Raw genomic sequence first — 23,975 nt, forward strand, 5'->3', positions numbered from 1 at the left:
CCTCTTTTGGTTTTCGTATTTATGAAATAAATTCGGATTCTTCTTGATGAAAATGACACATTCTTGAATGTATACAGCATATATCGTTAGTAATCCCAATTTCTTGAATGTGCCTCTACATGATTGATCATACCTCATGTTATTCAGTATTCTTATTGCTTTTTTCTGTAATACAAATAAAGACTTTATGTTTCCGGATCCATAGAAGATTATGCTAAATCTAAGTTTGGCTTCTATCGTTGCGTGATAGACCATCTTCAAGTTGCGTTGACAAATGTATTTCGATGTTATTCTAAAACCATAAATTGCTGTCTGAATTTTTGTACAGTTCAATCAGTTTCTTCCATTTTACTTTCACATAAGTTCCTCAAATCTGGATATAAATCCTCTACAACAAGTAGGCTGGTGTCGTCTGCATAGTTAATTACTGTTATTTTATTATTTTCACTGTCATAGCTAACTGCGTAGTCATTGATATATATTATGAAAAATATTGGTCCAGCAATGCTTCCTTGTGGAATACCCAAAAGCAGTTCCTCCATATTTGATCTTACAACTTCTCCTTCCACTTCCATTTCCACCATCTGTTTTCTTATTGTGAAATATGACCTCACCCACTGCAAGGCAGGTCCTCTAATTCCATATCTTTCTAGTTTCCCCAATAGTTTTTCACTGTCCAGGCAGTCATATGCCTTGGTTAGGTCAAGAAATATTCCAATAGCTAGGTTTCCACTTTCAAATGCTTCAACTATTTTATTAATAAATTTGTACACTGCTGTCTTTGTAGATTTTCCTATTATATTGTGGGTGAGAATGTTGAGAGTGACGACCCAAAGATATTGGAAGTAGCTGACCAGTCAGTCACTACAGTAAAACCATTCAGAAGAGGTCACCAATATGTGAGTAGTGATCACATAAGTGATTTTGAAGATGGGGAAGTTAATAATATGTATTTGTGTAAATGTAAGTGTCTCTCATCCTTCCAGAAGACTTTGCAGTATTCTGTTCGCCTTATTTTGAACAAAACGTCTGGAGCAGTAATGAAAGGCATTTGCGAGTGCAAGCAGTCAGCCCTGGGAAAATGCAGTCATGTGTCTGTGAATATGTTGAAAAACATGGACACACAAAACTATCAGCTACTTGTCAACCCCGCAGATGGGGCCTTGGATCAAAAAAGCGCAACCCAGCAGCAGTTAAATCGGCTGTTTACCCTATAAAGAGGTTTAGATCTGAACGAGCCAATTTTGATCCAAGGCCTGAAGGTTATGTGAAAACGTTCAATGAGAACGATTTTGTAACTGATTTACAAAAGGCTGGTGACAATTCCATGTTCCAGTCAATATTTTATATGAAATATGAAGATTTTGATTATAATGATGAAGAAATTGATGTTTTGAAACAGCAGTCAAAACAATTTATGGCAAATTTACATCTAATATTGAAGGAAATCTCAAAAGGTGAGGAACTGGTTGAAATACCTGGAACTTCACCACAAGGATGTGAGGACTGGTTGAAATGGAGGTCATATTTCATCACCTCTTCAAACGCAAAAATTGTGGCCACCCAATTAATTAGCAACAGGGCAAAAAAAAATTTCCTATTGAAGAATCTGTGGAGGGAAACCAAAGCAATCACAACTGTGGCTATGGCGTATGGAAAGGCCAATGAGGTGATGGCAAGGCAGGAGTACGCCAAAATTCTGAATGAAAATCAGTCTCTTGTTGAAAAGGGACTGTTGTTAAATGTTAATCATCCATATATGGGTCATTCTTAATAAATGGAGAGCCGAGCTTCATGATTTTAATTTTTTTTTTTAATTATTTATTTATTAATTTTTCAGTATCCAAATGTTTATTTAGTACTATAGTAAGTAAAATACATTCCCTCCGAGCTCGCTGAGTAAAAAAACCCTAAGAAATCGAATTTTTATTTATAATGGTATTCACGGAGGGGATAACATTATTAACGAAAAGAGATAATGCTAGTGGTTCCTAAGGTGTTTTTTTTTTATACTGGATTAGTGGAATCTCTTCATCACTTGAACCTTCAGAGGATGAATATACTTCATAATAGTCAATACGATTATGTGGAATCATTCTTGTATTGGTACCTGTAAAAGTAGAATATAAATTAAAATCTTACCAAAATTGGAGAACGCACCTATTTTGCTTACCATTGTTGCTAATATTAGGTTCATCAACATTGAAACCGTGATTCTCATTGTAATTCTTCATATTATTACAAGCATTATGATTGACGTCGAAGTAGCTAGTACCCACAGAAGGTTCTTTATATGGGTCATTTTCAGGATTCTTCCAGATACTCTCTATAAAATAAAAAAAAGTTGAAAAAAATACATAGGTCTACAGAATAGTTTAATTACCATCCAAGTCTATGTGTATGTTTCCCAAGCCATAGTGAGGTCAGTTTATGCCCGGGCTACACTCTAAACAGGTCAATTCTCTTACAGAAAAAATATTAGGCAATGATCTCAGCCAGCAAATTTCATGGCACTTTAACGTCCCTTTGAATGTTGAAAGGTTTTCTGGTATCAACAACTCGATGTTTTTGTATGCTTCATTGAAATCATGTTTGTTTAGTCCAAAAACTTTGACAGAAGAAGTGCTAAAAGCATCAAGTAATTTTTCAAAATCGGAAACATCTTTACCAAAAGAGACAAGACGATCTGCTTCTCTTTTTATGTAGCCTCCAACGCCATCAGGCGCACCTTCACCATGGCCACTTTCACTGTAGTGCCATCTCACAGTGTTTGTATGCAGTTTCTTAGAAAGATAAGCACCCATCAAAAAAAACATTTTCCGGTTTCGATACTGTGTTGTGGGCCCGTCACTTAAGAAATGCGTAGTATTTAAAGTAGGTACAACTTTTTTAATTTCTGTTATCACTAGATCTAAGTGAACACATATGGCAATGGGATCGTGTCTTAGATCATCTGACATTGTACAAAAAGATAATGGCACCACAGCTGATTCACTAGTAGGTCTATAATAAACCACTACCGTATGCAAAGATATTTGCTGCTTAGAGCCCGCAAAGTGTACTGATTGTACTAATTCAGCATATTTGCATAAAAAATTTTCCGAGAAGTCAATATGGAAAAGCACCTCAGTATCGGACAATGATTTCTTTATTTGATCTATACTTTTGTACTGATGGGAGATATTCCTTATATGCAACAAAAACTTGGGTATTGCTAAATTTAATTGCTCACAAAGCTCTCTTTTTCTGCAATGTACCTGTTCTTTAATAGTTTTGGAACAAGTTTTTCCTTGTCCCTTTATTACAACTACTTCTCTTTTAGTCAGCCACTTTTGGTAACTGGTGAAATCTTCTCCATCGTATTCTAAAAAGAATATCTTCTTTTCTTTACAATTTTGGCATTTTCTCTCCAAACATTTTTCACTATCGCGATTACAACACAACGATTTTACTACTTCTTGTGGAGAATTTTCATTGATCATTTTTAGATATTTCAGTTTTTGCACCATAAGACTCATATTGGCATGTGTGATACACATACAAGTTTGTCTGTTGTTCACAGTTGGCTGCAATATCCAAAATGGTCGAAATTTGCAAAAGGTAGCATAAGAAATTTTCGAGGTAGGATGGTTCTGCTTGAATTTTGCATACAAATTTTTAAGTCAGTCATTTAAATAACGTTTTTGTTTTTTAATCCTTCCTCTTGTGATAGTATCTCTTTTTCCAGGACACAGGCGACTATGCTCATCTTTAGACAAAAAATCTTTAACAAGTCTTTTAGTAAGCACAATTTTTTCCAAATAACCTTTGTTTTTCTTGAGTTTTCCATATAAAATTTTGTTTGAGGCAATCTTAGAAAGGTATTTGGTATAACCGTCTCGTCTTAGTAAATTTCCAGATATATATTCTATGAACTTTCTCTTTTCCTTCTTGCCCTTGATTTGCTTAAAGTTAATTTTTACTTGGGAAAAAAAGGCGTCACCAAATCCAAGTCTCTTTTTAATGTTTTCCGTAGCCGAAATCGAGTTTAAAATTAATTTCACTTCCCGCTTTTCTGGGCTTTCTTCTCTAAAATTATTATTCTCTTTTTTTAATCTGTAATACCGCTTTTTGTATTTTCTTGCGCGCATTTCAGATTTTTTTAGTAAAGCTTGTAACTGGTTTATTTTTGCATTTAACTCATTTCGGTTCTTTCTTTTAATTTTTTCTCCTATTAAAAATTGTCTGCTCACTCTTTGTCTATTAGGAACTAAAATTTCAGGAGAAACTTCTCTTGGTAAATCATTTTGAATCAAGTTTTCTTCGTCGAATCTTCTATCTGGACTGTTAGGCGGAGTATGTTCATCCAAAAATCTTTCCAATCGTTGGTTTTCTTTCTTTTTTTTATATCTCTGGTTAAATTTCACACGCCATTCTTTTCTGATTCGCCTTTGCTCACGAGGAGTCATATCTTTGACTGATTTTATTTTACCCGCTGCTTTGCGAGCATTATATCTTTCCCTCTCCTTTTTCTTAGACTCTTCATATTTTGCTGGATCCGACCTTATTCTTTCTCGTAGTTTACGCATCGCTTCTTTGCTTTTTTCTCGTTTTTTTTTAACTCTTCCTCAGATACGCTTTTCCGATTCTTTTTCTGATTTTTTGCCATATTCAATTCTGAAAATAACACTTTATGTGAGTGAAAACAACTTAAATACAAAATATATCCCCTCCGTTAACAAATTCTCCACTCCGTTACCACGGAATTTAACGGAGCGGAGAGTAACGGGGGAGAGAAATTTTGAATTTACCGCCATTTTCACCTTGATAAAATGGCTTCTGTAAACAACTGAGCCGGCTTTAGAAACAAACCGTTTTGAGAGTGTAGGAAAGCTATTATTCAATTTTATATCAAATAAATTACCTAATCTACTGACGCTAACGGTAAAGAGAGTTTATGCTTGACATATTAGATATTACTTACCTATATTGTCAATTTTTTTCTGCTTTTCTTGCTTTAAAAAAACCAACACACCTTTTCCTTGCGAACAACAACACAGACTGACTAATGAAAGAGTTGCAACAAGCGCCCGTATGTATCAGCTGATTTTACGCGCGAATTTATAGGGACCAACGGAGGAGAGGAAAATGACTGGGGACAATATATTATTCGTATTTTTTTGGTGTTGATATAAAAATTACAACTAAAATGCAGTATAGTGTTAAGAATTAAAAACTATTCAACGACAGCAGGTACAAATTTTACTCTGCTTAGCTTTATTCTGGTTTAAAATAATAAATACAACAACGACATCAGCGAAGAGACACGTAACGGAGGGGAGATTTGACATCTTCAAAATAATTTATTTATGGTAAAATGAAATTTTGCAGCTTTATCACATAATATAAATGAAAATATTGGACCTTTTCTTCAATAACAGCAAATTTCAGTTAAATATACATATTTTTTAACGAAAATAAATTGAAGAGACAACAAAAGTCTCCTTTTGGTGAGAATGACCCATATGGCCAAGAGCCCAGATGGTGTTGTGATGATAGGTAATGAAATCGACCATATAATCGAAATAAAATGTCCAAAGGTATTGGAAGAGTGCAGAGGCATTTACAATTTTGATACGCACTTGTCGAAATCTCAAAGCAATTCTTTTTTTTGGAAAAGAAGAATAATTCAATAAGTGTCAAACGGAAGCACCCATACCTTTATCAAATAATCATGACGTTAGAGATTCTTCAAGTTGATAAATGTATGCTGATTGTTTGGTGTCCAGCAGATATGATGGTCATTCCAGTGTATAGGAGGGACTACCCAGAAGTTGTGAGGGAAATAAAAACAAATGTTAGAAAATTTTATAGCAATATTTATATTCCAGAGGTATTTACGATGAAAGTTATTAGAGATTTAACACCAGTTGATCTTGGGATAATCTAATAAAAATCACACAGAAGGATCATTTTAATAAATAAAACAGTGCTTACTAAATTTTTTAGTTTTATTAATGATTTTAAACCTATTTCTAATGGCATGCCAAATTCATAATATAACAATATATAAATAAATAAACTTAAATTGCTTAAGAGTTCAAGGGTTGCATTCAGAAACTTAGTCCGAGAGTGTTAGTACGAATATACTTGTAGAGCATACTTCGAAAAAGTAAAAGAGAAAAGTATTGTTAATATATATATATATAACTAGCTGGCCCGGCGAACTTTGTTTCGCCTCAGAGATACATAAAGTTGTATTAACTAACCATTGGTATTTTTTCAAGTAGGACATATATTAGGCGAAATTAAAGTAAATAGATACAACATATACAAATTATTTAATTACATTGAAAAAGGTATGTACATTTTTATTTACATGAAAAGACTCAACTTTATTGAAGCGTAACATTATTGTTGTGCATATTTAATTTAACTTTTTGTTTTCAATGTTTCAAAAATTCTCTCATTGTAGTACCTTATGAGGAACCACATTTTTAGTGGGCCAGCTAGTTTGAAATAAAAACGATTGAAAATAAGTATTATGAAATCATTGAATGAATAAATTAGTATGTTCGAATATTTATTGATTATCTTGCGAGTAAAATTGATAAAAAATCATGTAAAGTACTCACTGTGATATCACACTTAGTTTGCAAAACGTATAGTTTTTTACGTATACTTCAAAAACTTTAACACTTTCACAATTAGAATGTCACTTATCCAAACACAATGATAACACTAAATTTTTCTGAATCCGTTCGCAGCTCACCATCTCACACGGCCTACTATCAAAACACTGTTCAAATATAAGAGACATCACAACAAAGTCGCGCAGTAAGGCCTGGCGTATTCAGGTAGTTTCCGTCCAGAGGCCAATCGAGGGTAGTTCACAGTTGTAAATAAGACCGTTTGACCAATAAAATATCAGGTTTAAGCAAAATAAACCGATTTGGTTTGTTTGTTTGCATTCTCTTATATTTGAACAGAGTATAACATATTTATGTCCAAATATCGGCAATTTGGTTGAGTTCCAGCAAAAACCCTCTTTGCAATGACACATTTTTATTGCCCCTAGCCCGACGGCGACGCACGTTTGTATTTAGTGAAATGTGCAAACAAAGAGCAATAAAACGAATGCAGATTTCAGAACAGACCCAAGATTCGTTTGAAGAAGAAATGCCGAAGTATGGAAAAACCTTCAATTTGTACCAGTTAACATTGGGGCACAATAGGCCACTCCAACAAAACAATTAAATATGGCCGCTGGGGACGTGCAGGTCGCAAAACAAAAGATAACAGGAATTCACACTCGTAATCTACCACACAAAACAACTAAAATATGCCTATATCGTTTGAAATTCAATAAAATATCTGCGATGGTATTGATTCCAAGCCTCTGTGAAGACTTAGAAATCGGTTTGTTTACGTCGGTCCACAAGGCTCAGCAGGCAATCAGCTAACCGTGACAGATCGTTGGACTGCCCTAAAGAGAACTATTATCACGTACACCTCACAGCTGAACAGCTTCATGAAAAAAGGATAAAACACCCCAAATATTAAATTAGGTCCTCTATCTCTCCACTTTTTTCCAATAAAATAGGAAATCAATGCGATGCGATATTAGACAAAAAAAAAACTGATATCTTTCCGTACGGGAAGCGGGTATTTGTGTAGAGGGCTCTACTAAATTCGAATAATATTAGAATAATTTGAATAATTCGAAAATTCGAATAAATTCGAATATTCGAAAAAAGCATGAAACGAATATTCGAATTGACTCATCCCGAAAATTCCGAGCCCTAGTCTGTAGCCGGTTTCTCACTGACGTCTTTATTAAATGATTGTGATGAATAGCTCATTTATTTGAATCAGGATCGATACCGTATTCATAAAAACCTCCTCTGAAATAAGGGTTTTTTTCAGTTAACCTTGAGAGATAGACATATGCTCTCGCGGACTTTTTTGTAGAACTGTTGAAGAGCCACATTTTTGTCATACATTGTATCAATGTAAGTCATATGGTTTTCGCAGCGTACGCAACAAAAGCTTGAAAATTGCAAATTTTCTTACATTTTTGGAATTTTTGTAGATGTCTGAATTTTTTTCAGTGAAAAATATAGCATATGCCACCCGAGAATGATAAAGCATTCTGAGAGTGAAAAAATTTCTGAAATCGGTCCATTGGTTTTTGAATTAACTAACAAAAAATTAATTTTTCCCCTTTAAAGTATAAAATTTCCAAGAAAAATATTTTCTAGTGGACTAAATTTTGATTCTAAACCATCCTCGAATTCATTGGAATATACACAAAAAATTTCATCAAAATCGGGCCAGCCGTTTAGGAGTTGTGTGACAAAGCCACGAACAGAAAAATTATATATATTAATATAAGATAAGATTAAGAAGATTAAGAAGATTTGAATAATTCGAAAATTCGAATATTCGAAAAAAGCATGAAACGAATATTCGAATTGACTCATCCCGAAAATTCTGAGCCCTAGTCTGTAGCCGGTTTCTCACTGACGTCTACTACGGCAGCATCATTATTTGATGCGGGATACGGCTTTATCTTCAACCTACGATATCTTCTAAAGTATTCATCTAAATCAAATTATGTAAAGGGAAATTTTGTTCTTTATTAAATAATTGTGATGAATAGCTTATTTATTTGAATCAGGATCGATACCGTATTCATAAAAACATCCTCTGAAATAAGGCAATATTTTGGTAAAAATTTTGTTACATTTAAAGGGTTTTCTTCAGTTAACCTCGAGAGATAGACATATGCTCTCGCGGACTTTTTCGTAGAACTGTTGAAGAGCCACATTTTTGTCATACATTGTATCAATGTAAGTCATCAGGTTTTCGCAGCGTACGCAACAATAGCTTGAAAATTGCAAATTTTTGTACATTTTTGGAATTTTTGTAGATGTCTGAATTTTTTTCAGTGAAAAATATAGCATTTGCCACTCGGGAATGATGAAGCATTCTGAGAGTGAAAAAATTTCTGAAATCGGTCCAGTAGTTTTTGAATTAACTAACAAAAATATAAAATTTTCCCCTTTAAAGTATAAAATTTCCAAGAAAAATATTTTCCAGTGGACTAAATTGTGATTCTAAACCATCCTCGAGTTCACTGGAATATACACAAAAAATTTCATCAAAATCGGCCCAGCCGTTTAGGAGGAGTTGTGTGACAAAGCCACGAACAGAAGAATTATATGATATGTTTGTGAACGCTTCATTCAGACCATTCAGAGTTTACCCAGAGTAAGTTTTCGAATGCATCCTAGGAAAGTGAGGTGAGAATTATGAGCATTATTTCTTGATATTTGGTTCATATTCCTTCCTATAAGCAATGAAGATATGGAAATATAATATTATGAATAATGTTTATTTTTGAAAATTCTTCATTGATAATACAGTGAACACTAAAAGAAAATTCCATTATTTGCCCTAAGCATTATATATTCTTATAGCTTACTACCCACAAAGGTATCGATTAAAATCACTATCTTAGAGTTTATAAAATCACTTCCTCAGTTTGTAAAATTACTTCCTTAAGAATTTAAAAAATTCTCTAGAAAATTTCCTCGAGAATTCATGCGCCGTGAATTCTTTACCGTTACATACGCACTTTCGGTAGAATTCTCTGTTTATAAAATAACTTTCTTTGAGTTTATACAAGTACATGATTCCGACTCCAGGGCAGGGGCTCGAATCTACAGGAACTATATCCCATGGTGAATAGTAATGGAAGCTGTTGCTGGGAACAGTAAAATAGTATTAAATTTATAGTAAAATTAGGTTAAATTCTGGTTAACTTTAAATTTATTATTAAGTAACTAAACAATCTTCAAAATTGACAAGAAATGCAGCGATGGTGAAAATATTTGGCAAAATAGGGTACAGTAGTATAGGACACTTCTTTACAAGTATTCTATATGACTTTAATCGTCCTATAGCCCTCTCCACATGGATCCGTGTTTTGGCAATTTTTTTTGTGAGCAATTTTTCTTCTGCAGTCAATCTTGCTCGCCTCATGAGCATCGGTGGAGTATACAGTTTGATTCTCTTCTGATTACACAAATCTCGGATTAGGAATCCGCGATCTGCCATAATAACGTCATTTTCTTCCAAAAATTCACCTATATCACTTTTTTCAAATAATTCCTTATCTGAAATAGAACCCTCAAAACCCTCACTGACATACATAATGGCTCCAGATGGACAGATTCCTAATAGAAATTTGATTGTGTTGAAGTGTTTATAACTCGAGAAAGTATTGCCTTGACGTTGAAAGTTCGAAGGCATTTGAGTCAATATTTCCGTAGCATCTAACACTATTGTGATACTGTTTCCCTCAAAATGTCTGAAACAATATGGTTTGCTTCTTATATTCCTGCCAGATTGGAACATTTCCCTCCTTATAATAATAATAATAATAATAATAATTTTCTTTATTTACCCAACAGGAATATCCCAATTACAGGGTAAAGAAATAAAAATTTGTACATTACAACGTGTTACAGCATTTATGAAATAACATAATCCAAAAAGAAACCAAAACAATGAGAAAAACACCCAAACTTCGAACACCACACAATTCAAGTCCCGAAGTTAACCAAACACATCCATCCCCAATCTGTCAGCACTCCGACATATACTATAAATGGGACATCGTTCGAACATATTTGTACGTGCTGTAGGCAAATAAAACGTACTGGTCGACCTTGACACCAACCTTGGAATATTAAGCATAATTTTGGACAGCAAATAAGGACAGTCAATTCTGTAAGTTAGGAGTCTCTGAGCGAATCTTGCACATTGTTCTTCACGCCTCGCAAGCAAAGATGGTATTCTCATCTCAACCATGATGTCAGATAAATCTGCTCCACGCTCAGGAAACCTACCAGTACGCCTGAATATAATGTATTTAAAGAACTTCCTATGTATACGTTCCAATGGCACAAGATGACAATTGTAGATGGGAAACCAGATCAAGTTGGCGTACTCCAGCTTACTAATGACATATGTAAAATACAATCTTCTGAGAATCGATAAATCCTCGAATTCTCCTGTTGCTCTTAGTACAAATCCCAACGTTCTGCTAGCTTTGGTACATATCTCCTCAATGTGGGGAATGAAACTGAAAGTAGAATCGAACAAGACTCCAAGATCATGAATCTGCTCCACCATGGCTATGAAATGGTCACCTATGCGATAGCCGAAGTTGATCGGTTGCGATTTTCTCGTGAATGTGACTTTAAAACACTTCTCCATGTTGAGTATCAGTCTGTTGCGCACACACCACTCGTTAATATATACTAGGCTTGACTGAAGCAGTAATGAATCCAGAACATCAATTATCCTCAGGTAAATTTTAAAGTCGTCCGCAAATGCCAATGCCGGACATTTCAGAGAGGTCAGTAGATCATTTATGAATATAATGAACAGCAGTGGTCCCAAGTTAGATCCCTGTGGCACGCCACAAGAGAGGACGTACTCAAATCTAAAACCATTGTAAAAAACATAATTCACTCTTCCCCTCAAATACGATCCCAAAAGCTTCACATAAGCAGGACAGAGACCAAAAGATGACAGCTTCCGCAGAAGAATATCATGATCAACTGAATCAAAGGCCCGCGACAAATCAGTGTACAATACGTCAACCTGACCACCATCATCCAAACACTCAGATATATATTGTGAAATTGTTGCCAAATTGGTCACAGTGGATCTCCCTCTAAGGAATCCATGCTGTCTTGGGAAAATAAATGAGCTAACGTTGAAATAAATATGCTTATGCAATATCTCCTCGTAAACTTTAGCAAAGTTGGACAATATCGAAATTGGTCTGTAGTTTATAACCTGAGAATACAGGCACCACACGAGCTCTCTTCCATCGATTGGGAAATGTACACGTTTTCAGACTAAGGTCTATAATATGGTGCAGTGGTCCAGCCAGCACCTCACTGCAGATCCTCACAACGAATGAAGGAATAGCATCATCTCCTGCTGTTGGCTTATGGGGAAACCTCAACATGATAGAGTGGATCTCCTCCCTAGAAACCACAGGCTTAGGAACCATCGGTAACTGAGCTAACACATCTGGATCCCACTCCTCTCCAACACACTCCCTATGTACTGGACCTGAAAAATGCTCCGCAAACAAATTGACGATATCCTGTGGTCCCTCGTGTGATGTTTATGCTGGCTATTTGGTGGTACATGAACTGAATCCATGTATAAAATATTCTAGACACATGGGCCATACTCAAAGAACACAAATATGCCATTTCATTCAAAGAGAAGCCTCGCCTGAGCCGGATCAACGTTAAACACAATCTGTCTTGGTTAGATAAGTTGCATTTTTTTAATAGAGACCTTGTTCTATTTCCATATGTATATTGCAGTTCATTCATTATTAATGGGTCCAAAAAATTATATAAGGCTTCAAATTGCTGAATTTTTAAACCAGTGAAAAATTTGAAACGTTTCTCATCATTGATCAAGTTGGAATATGAAAAATTATTTACTAACACAGAAGTTTGCGTACCTTTGTCCAAAATGGATCTCCTAGGACTAAGATCTGTTTCTGGGGCTGACATGGTGGCTGTCACTTGCTCTGTGTCCAAAATGGACCTCCTAGGACTGAGATATGTTTCTGGGGCTGACGTAGTGGCTGTCACTTGCTCTGTATCTCCATTTTCACTATCATTTGTATCAGATTGATCTTGGGAAAATGGTAATGGATTCGAGTCAGTAGTAAATTTTCCACAGAAATGTTTGCTGCACACATATGAATTTTTATTTATAGTGTCAACTGTTAGTTTCTCGTTTCCACAAAGCTTTATCCATTTCAAACACTTAGTAGGGTTTCTTTTCATTTTGGGAAACGGACGAAACTTTATATTTTTATTCTTCCTCGAATCACTTTTACAGTTCTTGTATGAACACCTAGTCATTTTTAATTTAGAGTGAATTTCGATGTATAAATCGAAACGAGATACGAAAAATAATTGTATCAACGCTTAGTAAAGGTTTGATTTTTTTATTGGGTGATTTCAATATACAAATGCACAAAACAGATACAAGCATGGATAAAGAAACTTTGTTTGCCTTACTTGGCTCCTACAATTTATTTCCACTAGTTCAAGACTACACAAGGGTAACTACCTCATCAAAATCTTTAATCGACAATGTCTTTACCAATTACAAACAACAATGTGAAGTTGAGGTAATTCACAATTTAATTTCTGAGCATGCTGCCCAACGAGTTAGCTTCCTTATTCAGGACCAAAATGATTATGTTTTTAAAAGAATCTTCAATGATTCTAACAGAGAAATGTTTCAGGAAAGACTGAAACTTGCAGACTTTACAATGGTATATGAGGCAAACAGTGTGGATAAAGTGTGGGAATGTTTCCATGATATTTTTCTTCATCACTTCAATATCTGTTTTCCTATCAGAAGATTTAAACAGAATGCAACAACACATAAGCAAATAATATCAGATGAAGAATTAAAGGAGTGCAGAAGACAACTGGACATATTATATGTGATGAGCTCTGTGAACACCGCTTATGGTCAACAATATAAGGCATCAAAGAAAATCTATGAGAAAACAAGCGCAAATAAGAAGGCCCAATACTATCAAAGTAAAATAGAGAAGTCTAATAATAAATCAAAAACTGTATGGTCAGTCATAAACAATATAAGAGGTGGATCAGATGCACCCAAGGATATTCAAATGCATGGAGATGGCATGTTGATTGCAGATGAGTTCAACAACTACTTTTTGAATTTTGCAAGTGCCTTAACGTCTGAGTTACCAACTGGAGATTCCTCTTATTTAGATCAGGTAGACAAATGCATATTTCTCAGTCCCATTACAGAGTCGGAAATTATGAGTATTGTAAAGAACTTAGGAAACAAACATAGTAGCGGTGATGATGAAATTCCTACTTCACTAATAAAATTTTGTATAAATGAGATCATTGCACCTTTAACTTTTGCAATCGGATCATCATTCAAAATGGGTATCTTCCCAGAACGTTTAAAGCTTGCGACTATCCGACCTCTACATAAAAAGGGAAGTGTGACTGAATTTGGGAACTATCGACCGATAAGCTTACTTCCAAGTTTTTCAAAAATTTTTGAAAGATGTATGTGCGATAGGTTGATGGAATACTTCCTGCAAAATAGTTTCTTTTATGATGGTCAACATGCCTACTTGAAGGGAAAGGGCACTAATACTGCTCTATATGAATTTCTTGATGCCGTATTACAAGCAATGGAGAAGAAGGATCTTGCATTGGGTTTATTCCTAGACTTATCAAAAGCTTATGACTGTGTTAATCATCTGAACTTGTTGAAAAAATTGAAACTGTATGGAGTAACTGGTGTGGCATATAACTGGATGATGTCTTTTTTGTCAGGAAGGAAACAACAAACTATGATTACAAAAAATGGTAAAAATTTTAAATCGGAAAAGAAGTTGGTTACATTAGGCATTCCACAAGGGAGCATATTTGGCGCTATGTGCTGGGGTGAGTTCACGCCATTTGAAGAATGGCGTGCTCTTGGGGTGATTGTTTTGTCCCACTGCTAGGGTCGGACTCATCAGGTAGGTTAATGAACCCTAGCAGGTACCTACGACAATCGCCGAAGCAGCGTAGTTTGTGCCTGCTATAAACGCCGGTTACGTCGAGGGTATAGAGTGTTGCGTCGCCGGTGGCGCCATCGTTTGGCGTATGCTGAACCGCAATAGACGTATAATCTACCCTGTTATCGCAACCGTCGTGCGCAGTGATGCCATCGTTTGGCTACCCTTGGTACCATCATGGTGAGATGAAGTATTCCTCTACCATGGGTACAACTACGCCGCCACAACACTCCCCCACCAGCGGCGCTGACTGGGGAAGCGATGCGATACGGTAGGCAGGGTACCGCCGTTTACGAAGATGGGAAAGGGCGTCTAGAGTAGCGTCAGAAATACCAGAGATGGGAGCGTGCATTGTGAGCGAGCTATTGTCTCAACCGGTCTGGCCTTCTGAGATACGTCGTTAAGACGGCCCTCCCTCACCACTTTGGCGGTATGTGCTGGGGTGAGTTCACGCCATTTGAAGAATGGCGTGCTCTTGGGGTGATTGTTTTGTCCCACTGCTAGGGTCGGACTCATCAGGTAGGTTAATGAACCCTAGCAGCTACCTACGACAATCGCCGAAGCAGCGTAGTTTGTGCCTGCTATAAACGCCGGTTACGTCGAGGGTATAGAGTGTTGCGTCGCCGGTGGCGCCATCGTTTGGCGTATGCTGCACCGCAATAGACGTATAATCTACCCTGTTATCGCAACCGTCGTGCGCAGTGATGCCATCGTTTGGCTACCCTTGGTACCATCATGGTGAGATGAAGTATTCCTCTACCATGGGTACAACTACGCCGCCACACATACTTGGTCCTGTATTGTTCCTTATTTATATAAATCATTCACATAAAGCTGTTGCTGAACTAAATTGTTATTTGAATTGTCTTCTTGTTAATTATGCTGATGATAAGAATTTCCTCATAACAGCAGAGAATTTGCAAGCATTACTAGATTATTTAGACAGTATTTTCAATAGAATATCTGATTGGATCTCTAATGAGGGCTTAGTATTAAATGAGAGCAAAACAAATTGTGTAATGTTTCATACCAACAGAATTAACCCAGTAAATATAAACAAGGTGAAGTTAAATGACTTGGAACGAAAGAGGTGAGCACTTATTCGACTTCATTCTAGAAGAAGCGCTTTTTGTATTGAATCGGGGCTCTGTTCCAACCTTTGTTACGAAAAATCGGGCTGAGGTATTGGACATCACGCTCTGCTCGCAATACCTGAGCACTAAAATCACTGACTGGAGGGTTTCTGACACGCCCTCTGGCTCAGACCATAGAAATATTCAATTTAATATTGAATTAGGCGGTAAACCCATTCAGGAATATCGCAATCCCAGATTAACCGACTGGGATGGTTATAAACTATCCCTGCAACGGAATCTGAGATCCATCAACGTCAACGTTAACAATCATGAAGACCTAGAGAGGCTGGCCAACTCAATTGGCCAAGCTATAGTCTCGGCATATCATGAAAACTGTCCACTAAGAAAGAAATCCGACAATAGGAAAGTATCTTGGTGGAACTCAAAATTAGAGAAACTTCGTAAAGAGGTTCGGAAAAAATTTAACCGAGCAAAATCAGCAGGTGAGTGGGAAGTGTATCGTCAAATCCTCACCTTGTACAACAAGGAAGTAAGGAAGGCCAAAAGGGGGTCTTGGGAAAACTTCTGCAGCAGCATCGAAGATGCTGCAAGCGGGACAAGACTCCATAAAATTCTCTCCAGAGAGCCGTCTTTGACGCTGGGATCTGTTAAAAGATCAGATGGCACCTATACGGCCTCTGGGGCGGAAACCCTTAAGATCATGGCTGACACACACTTTCCGGATCACGTGCTGATTGATTCCGCATCTGCGGAAGAAGGTAACTTCACCAGTCGCCTCAAGCGACCCAGCAAGGAATGCTGGAAATTTGTCAACAAACTTGTCACTGCGAGCGCGGTGAGAAGGGCAGTTTTATCCTTTCTCCCATACAAAGCGCCAGGTGACGATGAAATATTTCCAGCTCTACTTCAGCACGGACTGGAATGCTTAATGTCTTACCTCATTAGGCTCTTCAGATCCAGTTTGGCATGGAATTTTATACCATCCAACTGGAAGAAGGTCAAAGTCGTTTATATTCCCAAGGCGGGAAAAACAGACTCACAGCCTAAATCATTCCGACCGATCAGTTTAATTTCGTTCGTGATGAAAACTCTTGAAAAGATACTAGACGAGCACGTCAGAGAGGTGATTCTACGGAAGCATCCCCTGAGTGCTCATCAGTATGCCTACCAGAAAGGCAAATCCACAGATCTTGCCCTCAATAATCTTGTCGGCAGGATCAATGAATCTCTCAACTCCAGGGAGATTTCAGTGGCTGCCTTTCTGGACATTGAGGGAGCCTTTAATGCTGCCCTTACTGAATCTCTAGTGAGGGCTGCCAAGGTTAGAGGTGTCCCTCCTAGTTCAGGCTTACGCTGACGACTTAGTTGTTTTACTGGCGGGCAATGACGATGTAACCATCTCAGATGCTCTTCAGGAAACACTAACAGTAATTCAGGGTTGGTGTGATGGGGAGCAGTTAGGGGTGAACCCCTTCAAGACCCTGATTGTCCCCTTTACCAGGAGAAGGAAATTTCAAATATTTCCTCCAACTCTCTACGGTAAGACCATTCCACTCGTAGAGGAGGCCAAATATCTAGGCATTACCCTGGATAGGAAGCTTCTATGGAAGTCCCATGTGGAAACAGTCGTCCACAAAGCCAGGCACTCCCTATGGGCCTGCCAAAGGATCTGTGGAAGGACATGGGGGATAGCGCCGAAGCAGCTCCGCTGGCTATACGTCACGGTGATCAGACCACTGATCACCTATGGCTGTGTCGCCTGGTGGTCCTGCACTGAACGCGTTCTAACCCAAAACAAACTTCCCAAACTCCAAAGAACGGCTTGCCTCATGATTTCGGGGGCATTCCGCTCTACTCCAACTTCGTCCATGGAGATGCTATTAGACCTCCCTCCCCTGCACATTTTTGTCCAGGGAGAGGCAAGACTAGCAACCCACAGGCTCCACCACCTTACCGTAAACGAGCCTGACAAACTCACTTTCGTGCCCAGTCGTCTGTCGGCCCAACTGGAGGCTGACGAGGTGATGGGCATGAGAACTGATCAAATAATCACAAGAACCAGCACCGAGGGAACATTCGTTTCTCTGATTCCAAGCAGAGACGAATGGCTCCATCACAAGGATTTCTATTTACAAGGACCTTGCTGGTTTACTGATGGCTCCAGAACCAGTCAGGGATCTGGAGCCGGAGTCTACAGCCGTAGACCGCTGACCAAACTCAGTGCTAGTCTGGGAAAGTCGGAGACAGCTTTTCAGGCAGAAATCTTCGCCATTGATCTGTGCGCAGGCCATTTACTTGACAGTGGCTGGGCGGGCAGATCGATAAAAATCCTTACGGATAGTCAAGCTGCGATCAAATCTCTCGCGGCAGACGAATGCAACTCGGCACAGGTATTTGAATGCAGATCTAAACTCACCAAATTGGGAAGTTTAAACAGACTGCAACTGATTTGGATACCTGGAGTCCAGGTCCTGGACACTCTGGCTTCAGTGGCAACGATGTATCGGATGCTCTGGCCAGAGAAGGCGCGACATCAACGCTTATTGGCCCGGAACCCAGTATAGGAATTCCTAATTCCTTAATCAGGGACCGAAACAACAGCTGGATAAGGCAAAAGGTCCTGGAGCACTGGCGCAACCGTCCTGGATTGCGTCACTCGCATAGGGCTATTTCAGTGCCTCCCAGCCCATACACCAGTCGCTGGCTAGAATTTTCTAGAACTAATCTGAGATCCATAATAGCGGTTTTTACAGGACACTGCAGACTCAGAGGCCAGAGCCCACCTCAAAAAACTCAGCATCGTCAATGACCCACTCTGCAGACTCTGCTTAGAGGAAGACGAAACAATTGAGCATATCCTCTGTGACTGCCTGGCGGCAGACAGGGTCAGACTCGGAGTTTTCGGCTCTCCGAAGATGATCCTAGAGGAACTCAAGAATCACTCCCCCTCCGACATCATCTCCTTTTTGGGTAGGATGGGACTAGAGGGAGAGATTTAGCTCTTTGAGCATGCTTGTGTGCTACAATAGACCGTTGGTCGCGGTGGCAGGTTTGGGTTAGTCCGTCCAACACACCCAGCAATCAGTAATCAGTAAATGACTTGGAAATTAGTTTGAGTTCAGAAACAAAGCTCTTGGGATTGATTGTAGATGATGTATTATCTTGGGAAAGTCACATATTTAAGCTGAATAGAAAACTGAGTTCTGTATGTTATACTTTGAGAGTTTTATCTAATTATTTAAATGAAGATGGCCTTAAAACTGTTTACTTTTCTAATTTTGAATCATTGGTGAGATATGGTCTAGTTTTTTATGGTAGTGCAAAGTCAGCAGAAACAATTTTTTTGAGTCAGAAAAGAGCGATTAGAATAATCAAAAGATTAGGTTTTAGAACATCTTGCAGAGGTCACTTCAAACAAATGAATGTGTTAACTACATCAGCACTTTATATTGAAGAATGTTCAATGTTCCTTGCGAAAAATAGGGAATATTTCAGAATGAACTTAGCATCTCACTCTTACAATGTCCGAGACTGTCACTATATGTATCCTGTGCATAGGCTATCCCTGACAGAAAAAGGAGCTAAGTATTCATGTATGAAACTTTTCAATAAGCTGCCATCAAGAATAAGAAGAGTCAACAAGCAACGACTCTTCAAGAAGGAAATACATGGGCTTCTAATGGAACTTGAGCCATATTCATTGCAAGAATATTTGGATTCAACTCTGTAATGTTTGTTTTTGTTATCTTGACGAATATTTCATTCTGATTGCATATAGGTATTCATACATGTATGTAGGATTTTTGAAATAAATGATATTATTATTATTATATACCTAGTTTTCTCGTCAAAGATTGCATTAATGCTTTAGCTTTACCACTCGTGCATATTATGAATTTATCATTGAAGACCGGTAAATATCCTTCTGTCTGGAAACTGTCTAAAATTATCCCAGTTCTGAAAAGGGGGGATAAATCTGATGTAACGAACTACAGACCAATATCAATTCTGTCAAATTTGTCTAAACTTTTCGAGATAATTTTATATAAAAATATATTCCCAAGCATAAAGAACAGGATACGTTCTGAGCAACACGGATTTATGCCACAGCGTTCAAGCTTGACCAACTTAGCGGTGTTCTCGCAAGAATTGATTGAGACATTGGATCAGTCTGAACAACTAGATGTTATATATACAGATTTCAGCAAAGCCTTTGATCGAGTTGACCACGGGCGGCTAATTATGAAGTTGAAATTTAGATTTGGATTTTCGGATGGCCTGATAAAGCTCATGAGCTCATATTTATCCAACAGGCTTCAATATGTCAGGGTTGAGAATTCGAATTCGTTTCTATTTCCCGCATCGTCCGGGGTTCCTCAGGGATCGAATTTGGGACCGCTTTTATTTATTTTATTCATAAATGATTTGCTCGATGGAATGGAGGTTTTGGGTTTGCTTTTTGCTGATGATCTTAAATTCTTTCTGAAAGTCAGATCTTTGCTGGACTGTGTTGAACTGCAGCATGCGATTGACCGATTATATCATTGGTGTGTTCTTAACTGCTTGAGTTTGAATGTTGAAAAGTGTCATGTAATATCTTATACTAGAAAAAATTTTTCAATTCGGTATCCTTATAACTTGAACGGAAATGATTTGAATCGTGTAACGCAGACTCGGGATTTAGGTGTTCTATTCGACGATAAATGTTCTTTTGTGCCCCACATTGAAAATACGATATCCTCTGCATTCAGGACATATGGGTTTATAGTGCGTAATAGCAAATACTTCTTGAACACTCGTACATTAATATCCCTATTCCATTCCTTGATAAGGAGTAAGCTTGAATACGCTAGCATAATATGGCGCCCAATTTATTATTACGAGATGCTCCTCGTACTGGAACGCTGACGCCAGCTTCGTCTTCGTGGAAAGTGTTAGTGCGAGAAGAAAGTGATGACTCGGATTCTTCCAGAATCCAAGGTTTCCATGTGAAAAGAGACACATTCTAGTTAGTTCCATTTTAGAATTCATTCTGTTTGTAACTCCTTTCCGCTCTGTCCAATTATAAAGTCATTTAGTTTTTCGAAATTGTGATTTATAATTGAAAGAATAAAATTCTTTTTAAAAACAGAGTTTGCGGATCGAAAATCATAATTGGCGCTGCGAACAGGATTTCGCAACGGTTTTCGGTTTTTTCAAGAAACGAACTAACTGAAAATAGTTTCCACTAGTGAACACAAACTGTTCGAGGAACCCCGTTGAGTTTTAACTCTTAGTGCGAAATTCCAAACTTCACCAACCCACTTCGACCAGAAGGAAGGACGTTCCACCCTAGGATGCAAATCTTGGTGTAAGTCCTATTTTCCACCACATTTCCTATATCACCAGTATTCTTTATTTCGATGACAGACTCATCTCATCAATTAGAGATAATTGCTGAAGAGCCAGAAATTTTAGAATCTTTGAATTCTCATAATATTCAAGAACGCTTACTTAGGAATAATCGATTTCGGCCGTATCCTATTAGAAATTTCAATAACGAAATGAATCAAAACTCTTCTAACACCCCAACACTCCCAACAGTAGCCGACCCTATGTCTAGACAAGACATCCAATTATTACTTAATTCTATTCCAGAATTTTCACCGGGTAAAAATTTATCAATTTTCATAAACGAGGTAGATAATTTAGTCTTACATTTACGTGGTAGACTAACAACCGATCTCGAATTTTGCTTGAATTTTTCGATCCGTTCGAAAATCTTAAATGAAGCACGAGACTTCATCTCCTTCCAAAATGCGACGGATTGGCCTTCGATCAGACGTGCTCTCCTTCAGAGATACGGAGATCAAAGGAACGAAGAACTATTAATTGCTGCGGTTTCACAATGCGTCCAAAAAAGACACGAAAATTATTTTGATTATTATTGCCGAATTTCAAAAACTCTGAGTGATCTCTTACAACACCTCTCTTTGAATATACAAGACCAAAATCTACTAACTTATAAAAAAATGCGAAGCAGAGAAATTGTCACTAAAAACATTCCAAGCAGGATTACTCGAACCTTATAGATCCTATATAAGCAATTTCGAGTTGAAGAGCTTAGAAGAATGCATCAATAAATGTAAATTTTATGACAACAGGAAGCAAGAATGGGAATATTCCGAATTTCTTCGTAAATCCCAAGAAACCAAGAAGCCTTTGGCACAACCTCATTTCAAACAGAATCAAAATTATAATGATCATTTACCTAGATTTTATAATAACAGTTTCAATCAAAATTTACCAACAAGATTTTTCAATAATGCTTTCAATCAAAATTTACCAACAAGATTTTCCAATAGCAACTCAAATCAAAACTTACCAAACATTGTTTTTCCAAATAATCAACCTTTGAGAAATAATCAGAAATTTTTCACAAATCAAGAAGTTTTTGGTACTAAACCAGGGTCAAGTATCTATAAATCGAATCCAGAACCGACACCAATGTCAATTTCGACCAGAAATACAAAACCGACGCCTATGTCGATTTCTACCAGAAATTCGAAATTACCACAAAAACAATTATTCAACGTACAATTCAAACCCGATGATGTAATCGATCATGAAGCTGAATCTTACGAACCCGAACATTCTGAAGAAAATGTTATGAATTTTTCCGAAGAAGATGAGAATTATTATTACGAAATGGATGAAAATTTTCAAGAAGCTCCTCCAGAAACCCCAGGAACTTAGATCTCAATTCCTTGAAAATAAAATCAAAACTTCCTTACATTTATCTTCCAAAAATAAATTTGAAAATTTTAATAGACTCGGGTGCCACAAATTCAGTCATTAATAGAAAACCAGCATTTGAGAAATTTTTCCAATTTTTGTTCAAAGAAAAATTCAGTGTGTCCGGATTAGGAAATACAATTAACGCTGATGATAACATCAATATTCCACTGTTTTACGAATTAGGAATCCTCGACAATATTCATTTACATGTTGTCGACTGGCATAAAAATTTCGATGCTTTATTAAGAACATCCGATTTGCAAAAATTAGGTGCAAAGATTGACTATCAAAACCACATTTTGGAAATGAAAAATTTGAAAATACCTTTTAACCTCGAGTACTCCACGAATAAACTTAAACCAAATAAAACTATAGCAAGAACATTTGTAAAAATTCCAGTATCCCTAGAAAATGGCGACGTTTTACTACCCGAAATTAATTTTAAAAAATTCTCAACACCAGAATGTATAGCACGAGCAAAAAATGGTATTTGCCTAATTCCTATTTCAGAATCAATTAACGGGAATTTAGAGATTAACTTTTCGGAAAGAATACCCGTGAAATCAATATCTGAAACAGAAATATGTGCTCCTCAAATTGAAAATTCTAAATTAAAACTTTCAAAAAATATTCGTACGCAACACATGAATTCTGAAGAAAAACGAGAAATTTTGAAACTTTGTAGCAAATTCAAAAATATTTTCTATAACGAAAACTGCGATCTCTCTTTTAGCAATACTGTCAAGCATAAAATAAGAACGAAAGATGAAGAACCCGTTCACGTTAAATCTTTCAGACACCCTCACAGCATGGAAAAGATTATTCAAGAACAAATTCAAAAACTTTTAGATGATAATATCATTCGTCCATCTATTTCACCCTACAGTGCTCCAGTTTGGATTGTAGACAAAAAGAAAGATGCTTCCGGCCAAAAGAAATATCGTATGGTCATTGATTATCGCCGTTTAAATGAAAAAACCATTGAGGATAAATATCCGCTCCCGCGAATAGAAAAAATTTTGGATAATTTAGGAAAAAGTTGCTATTTTTCGACACTCGATATGGCAAAAGCCTTTCACCAAATCGAAATGGACGAGGAATCAATAGAAAAAACTGCATTCACCGTGAATAATGGTCACTACGAATATCTTCGTATGCCCTACGGATTGAAAAATGGACCCAGTACATTTCAACGCGTAATGGACAATGTACTTAAAGAATATCTTCATAAGTTTTGTTTCGTTTACATGGATGGCATTGTCGTATTTTCAAAATCGTTACAAGAACATATTTGCCATTTGAAATCAATTTTTGAAAAAATTAGAGAATTCAACCTCAAAATTGAACTTGACAAATGTGAATTTTTGAGTAAAAATGTCGAATTCTTAGGACACTTAATATCTCCAGACGGAATATCTCCGAATCCCTCTAAACTGAAAGCTGTTGAAAAG

At 37.1% G+C, this 23,975-nt stretch overlaps 1 protein-coding gene across 1 annotated transcript; it reads right to left on the reverse strand.

Moving 5' to 3' along the window:
- Nucleotides 1-10,602: 10,602 nt before the first annotated feature.
- LOC123322423 lies at nucleotides 10,603-11,265 on the reverse strand. Its single transcript, XM_044910369.1, has one exon. It carries the CDS (start codon nucleotides 11,263-11,265, stop codon nucleotides 10,603-10,605), a length of 663 nt encoding a protein of 220 aa, XP_044766304.1.
- Nucleotides 11,266-23,975: the final 12,710 nt, after the last annotated feature.

Source organism: Coccinella septempunctata, chromosome X, assembly GCF_907165205.1.
Source record: "Coccinella septempunctata chromosome X, icCocSept1.1, whole genome shotgun sequence".
Lineage (NCBI taxonomy): Eukaryota > Metazoa > Arthropoda > Insecta > Coleoptera > Coccinellidae > Coccinella > Coccinella septempunctata.

Excerpts from the sequence above, each read along its gene's own strand:
- LOC123322423 (XM_044910369.1), bottom strand. The coding sequence starts at position 11,265 with ATGGAGAAGTGTTTTAAAGTCACATTCACGAGAAAATCGCAACCGATC.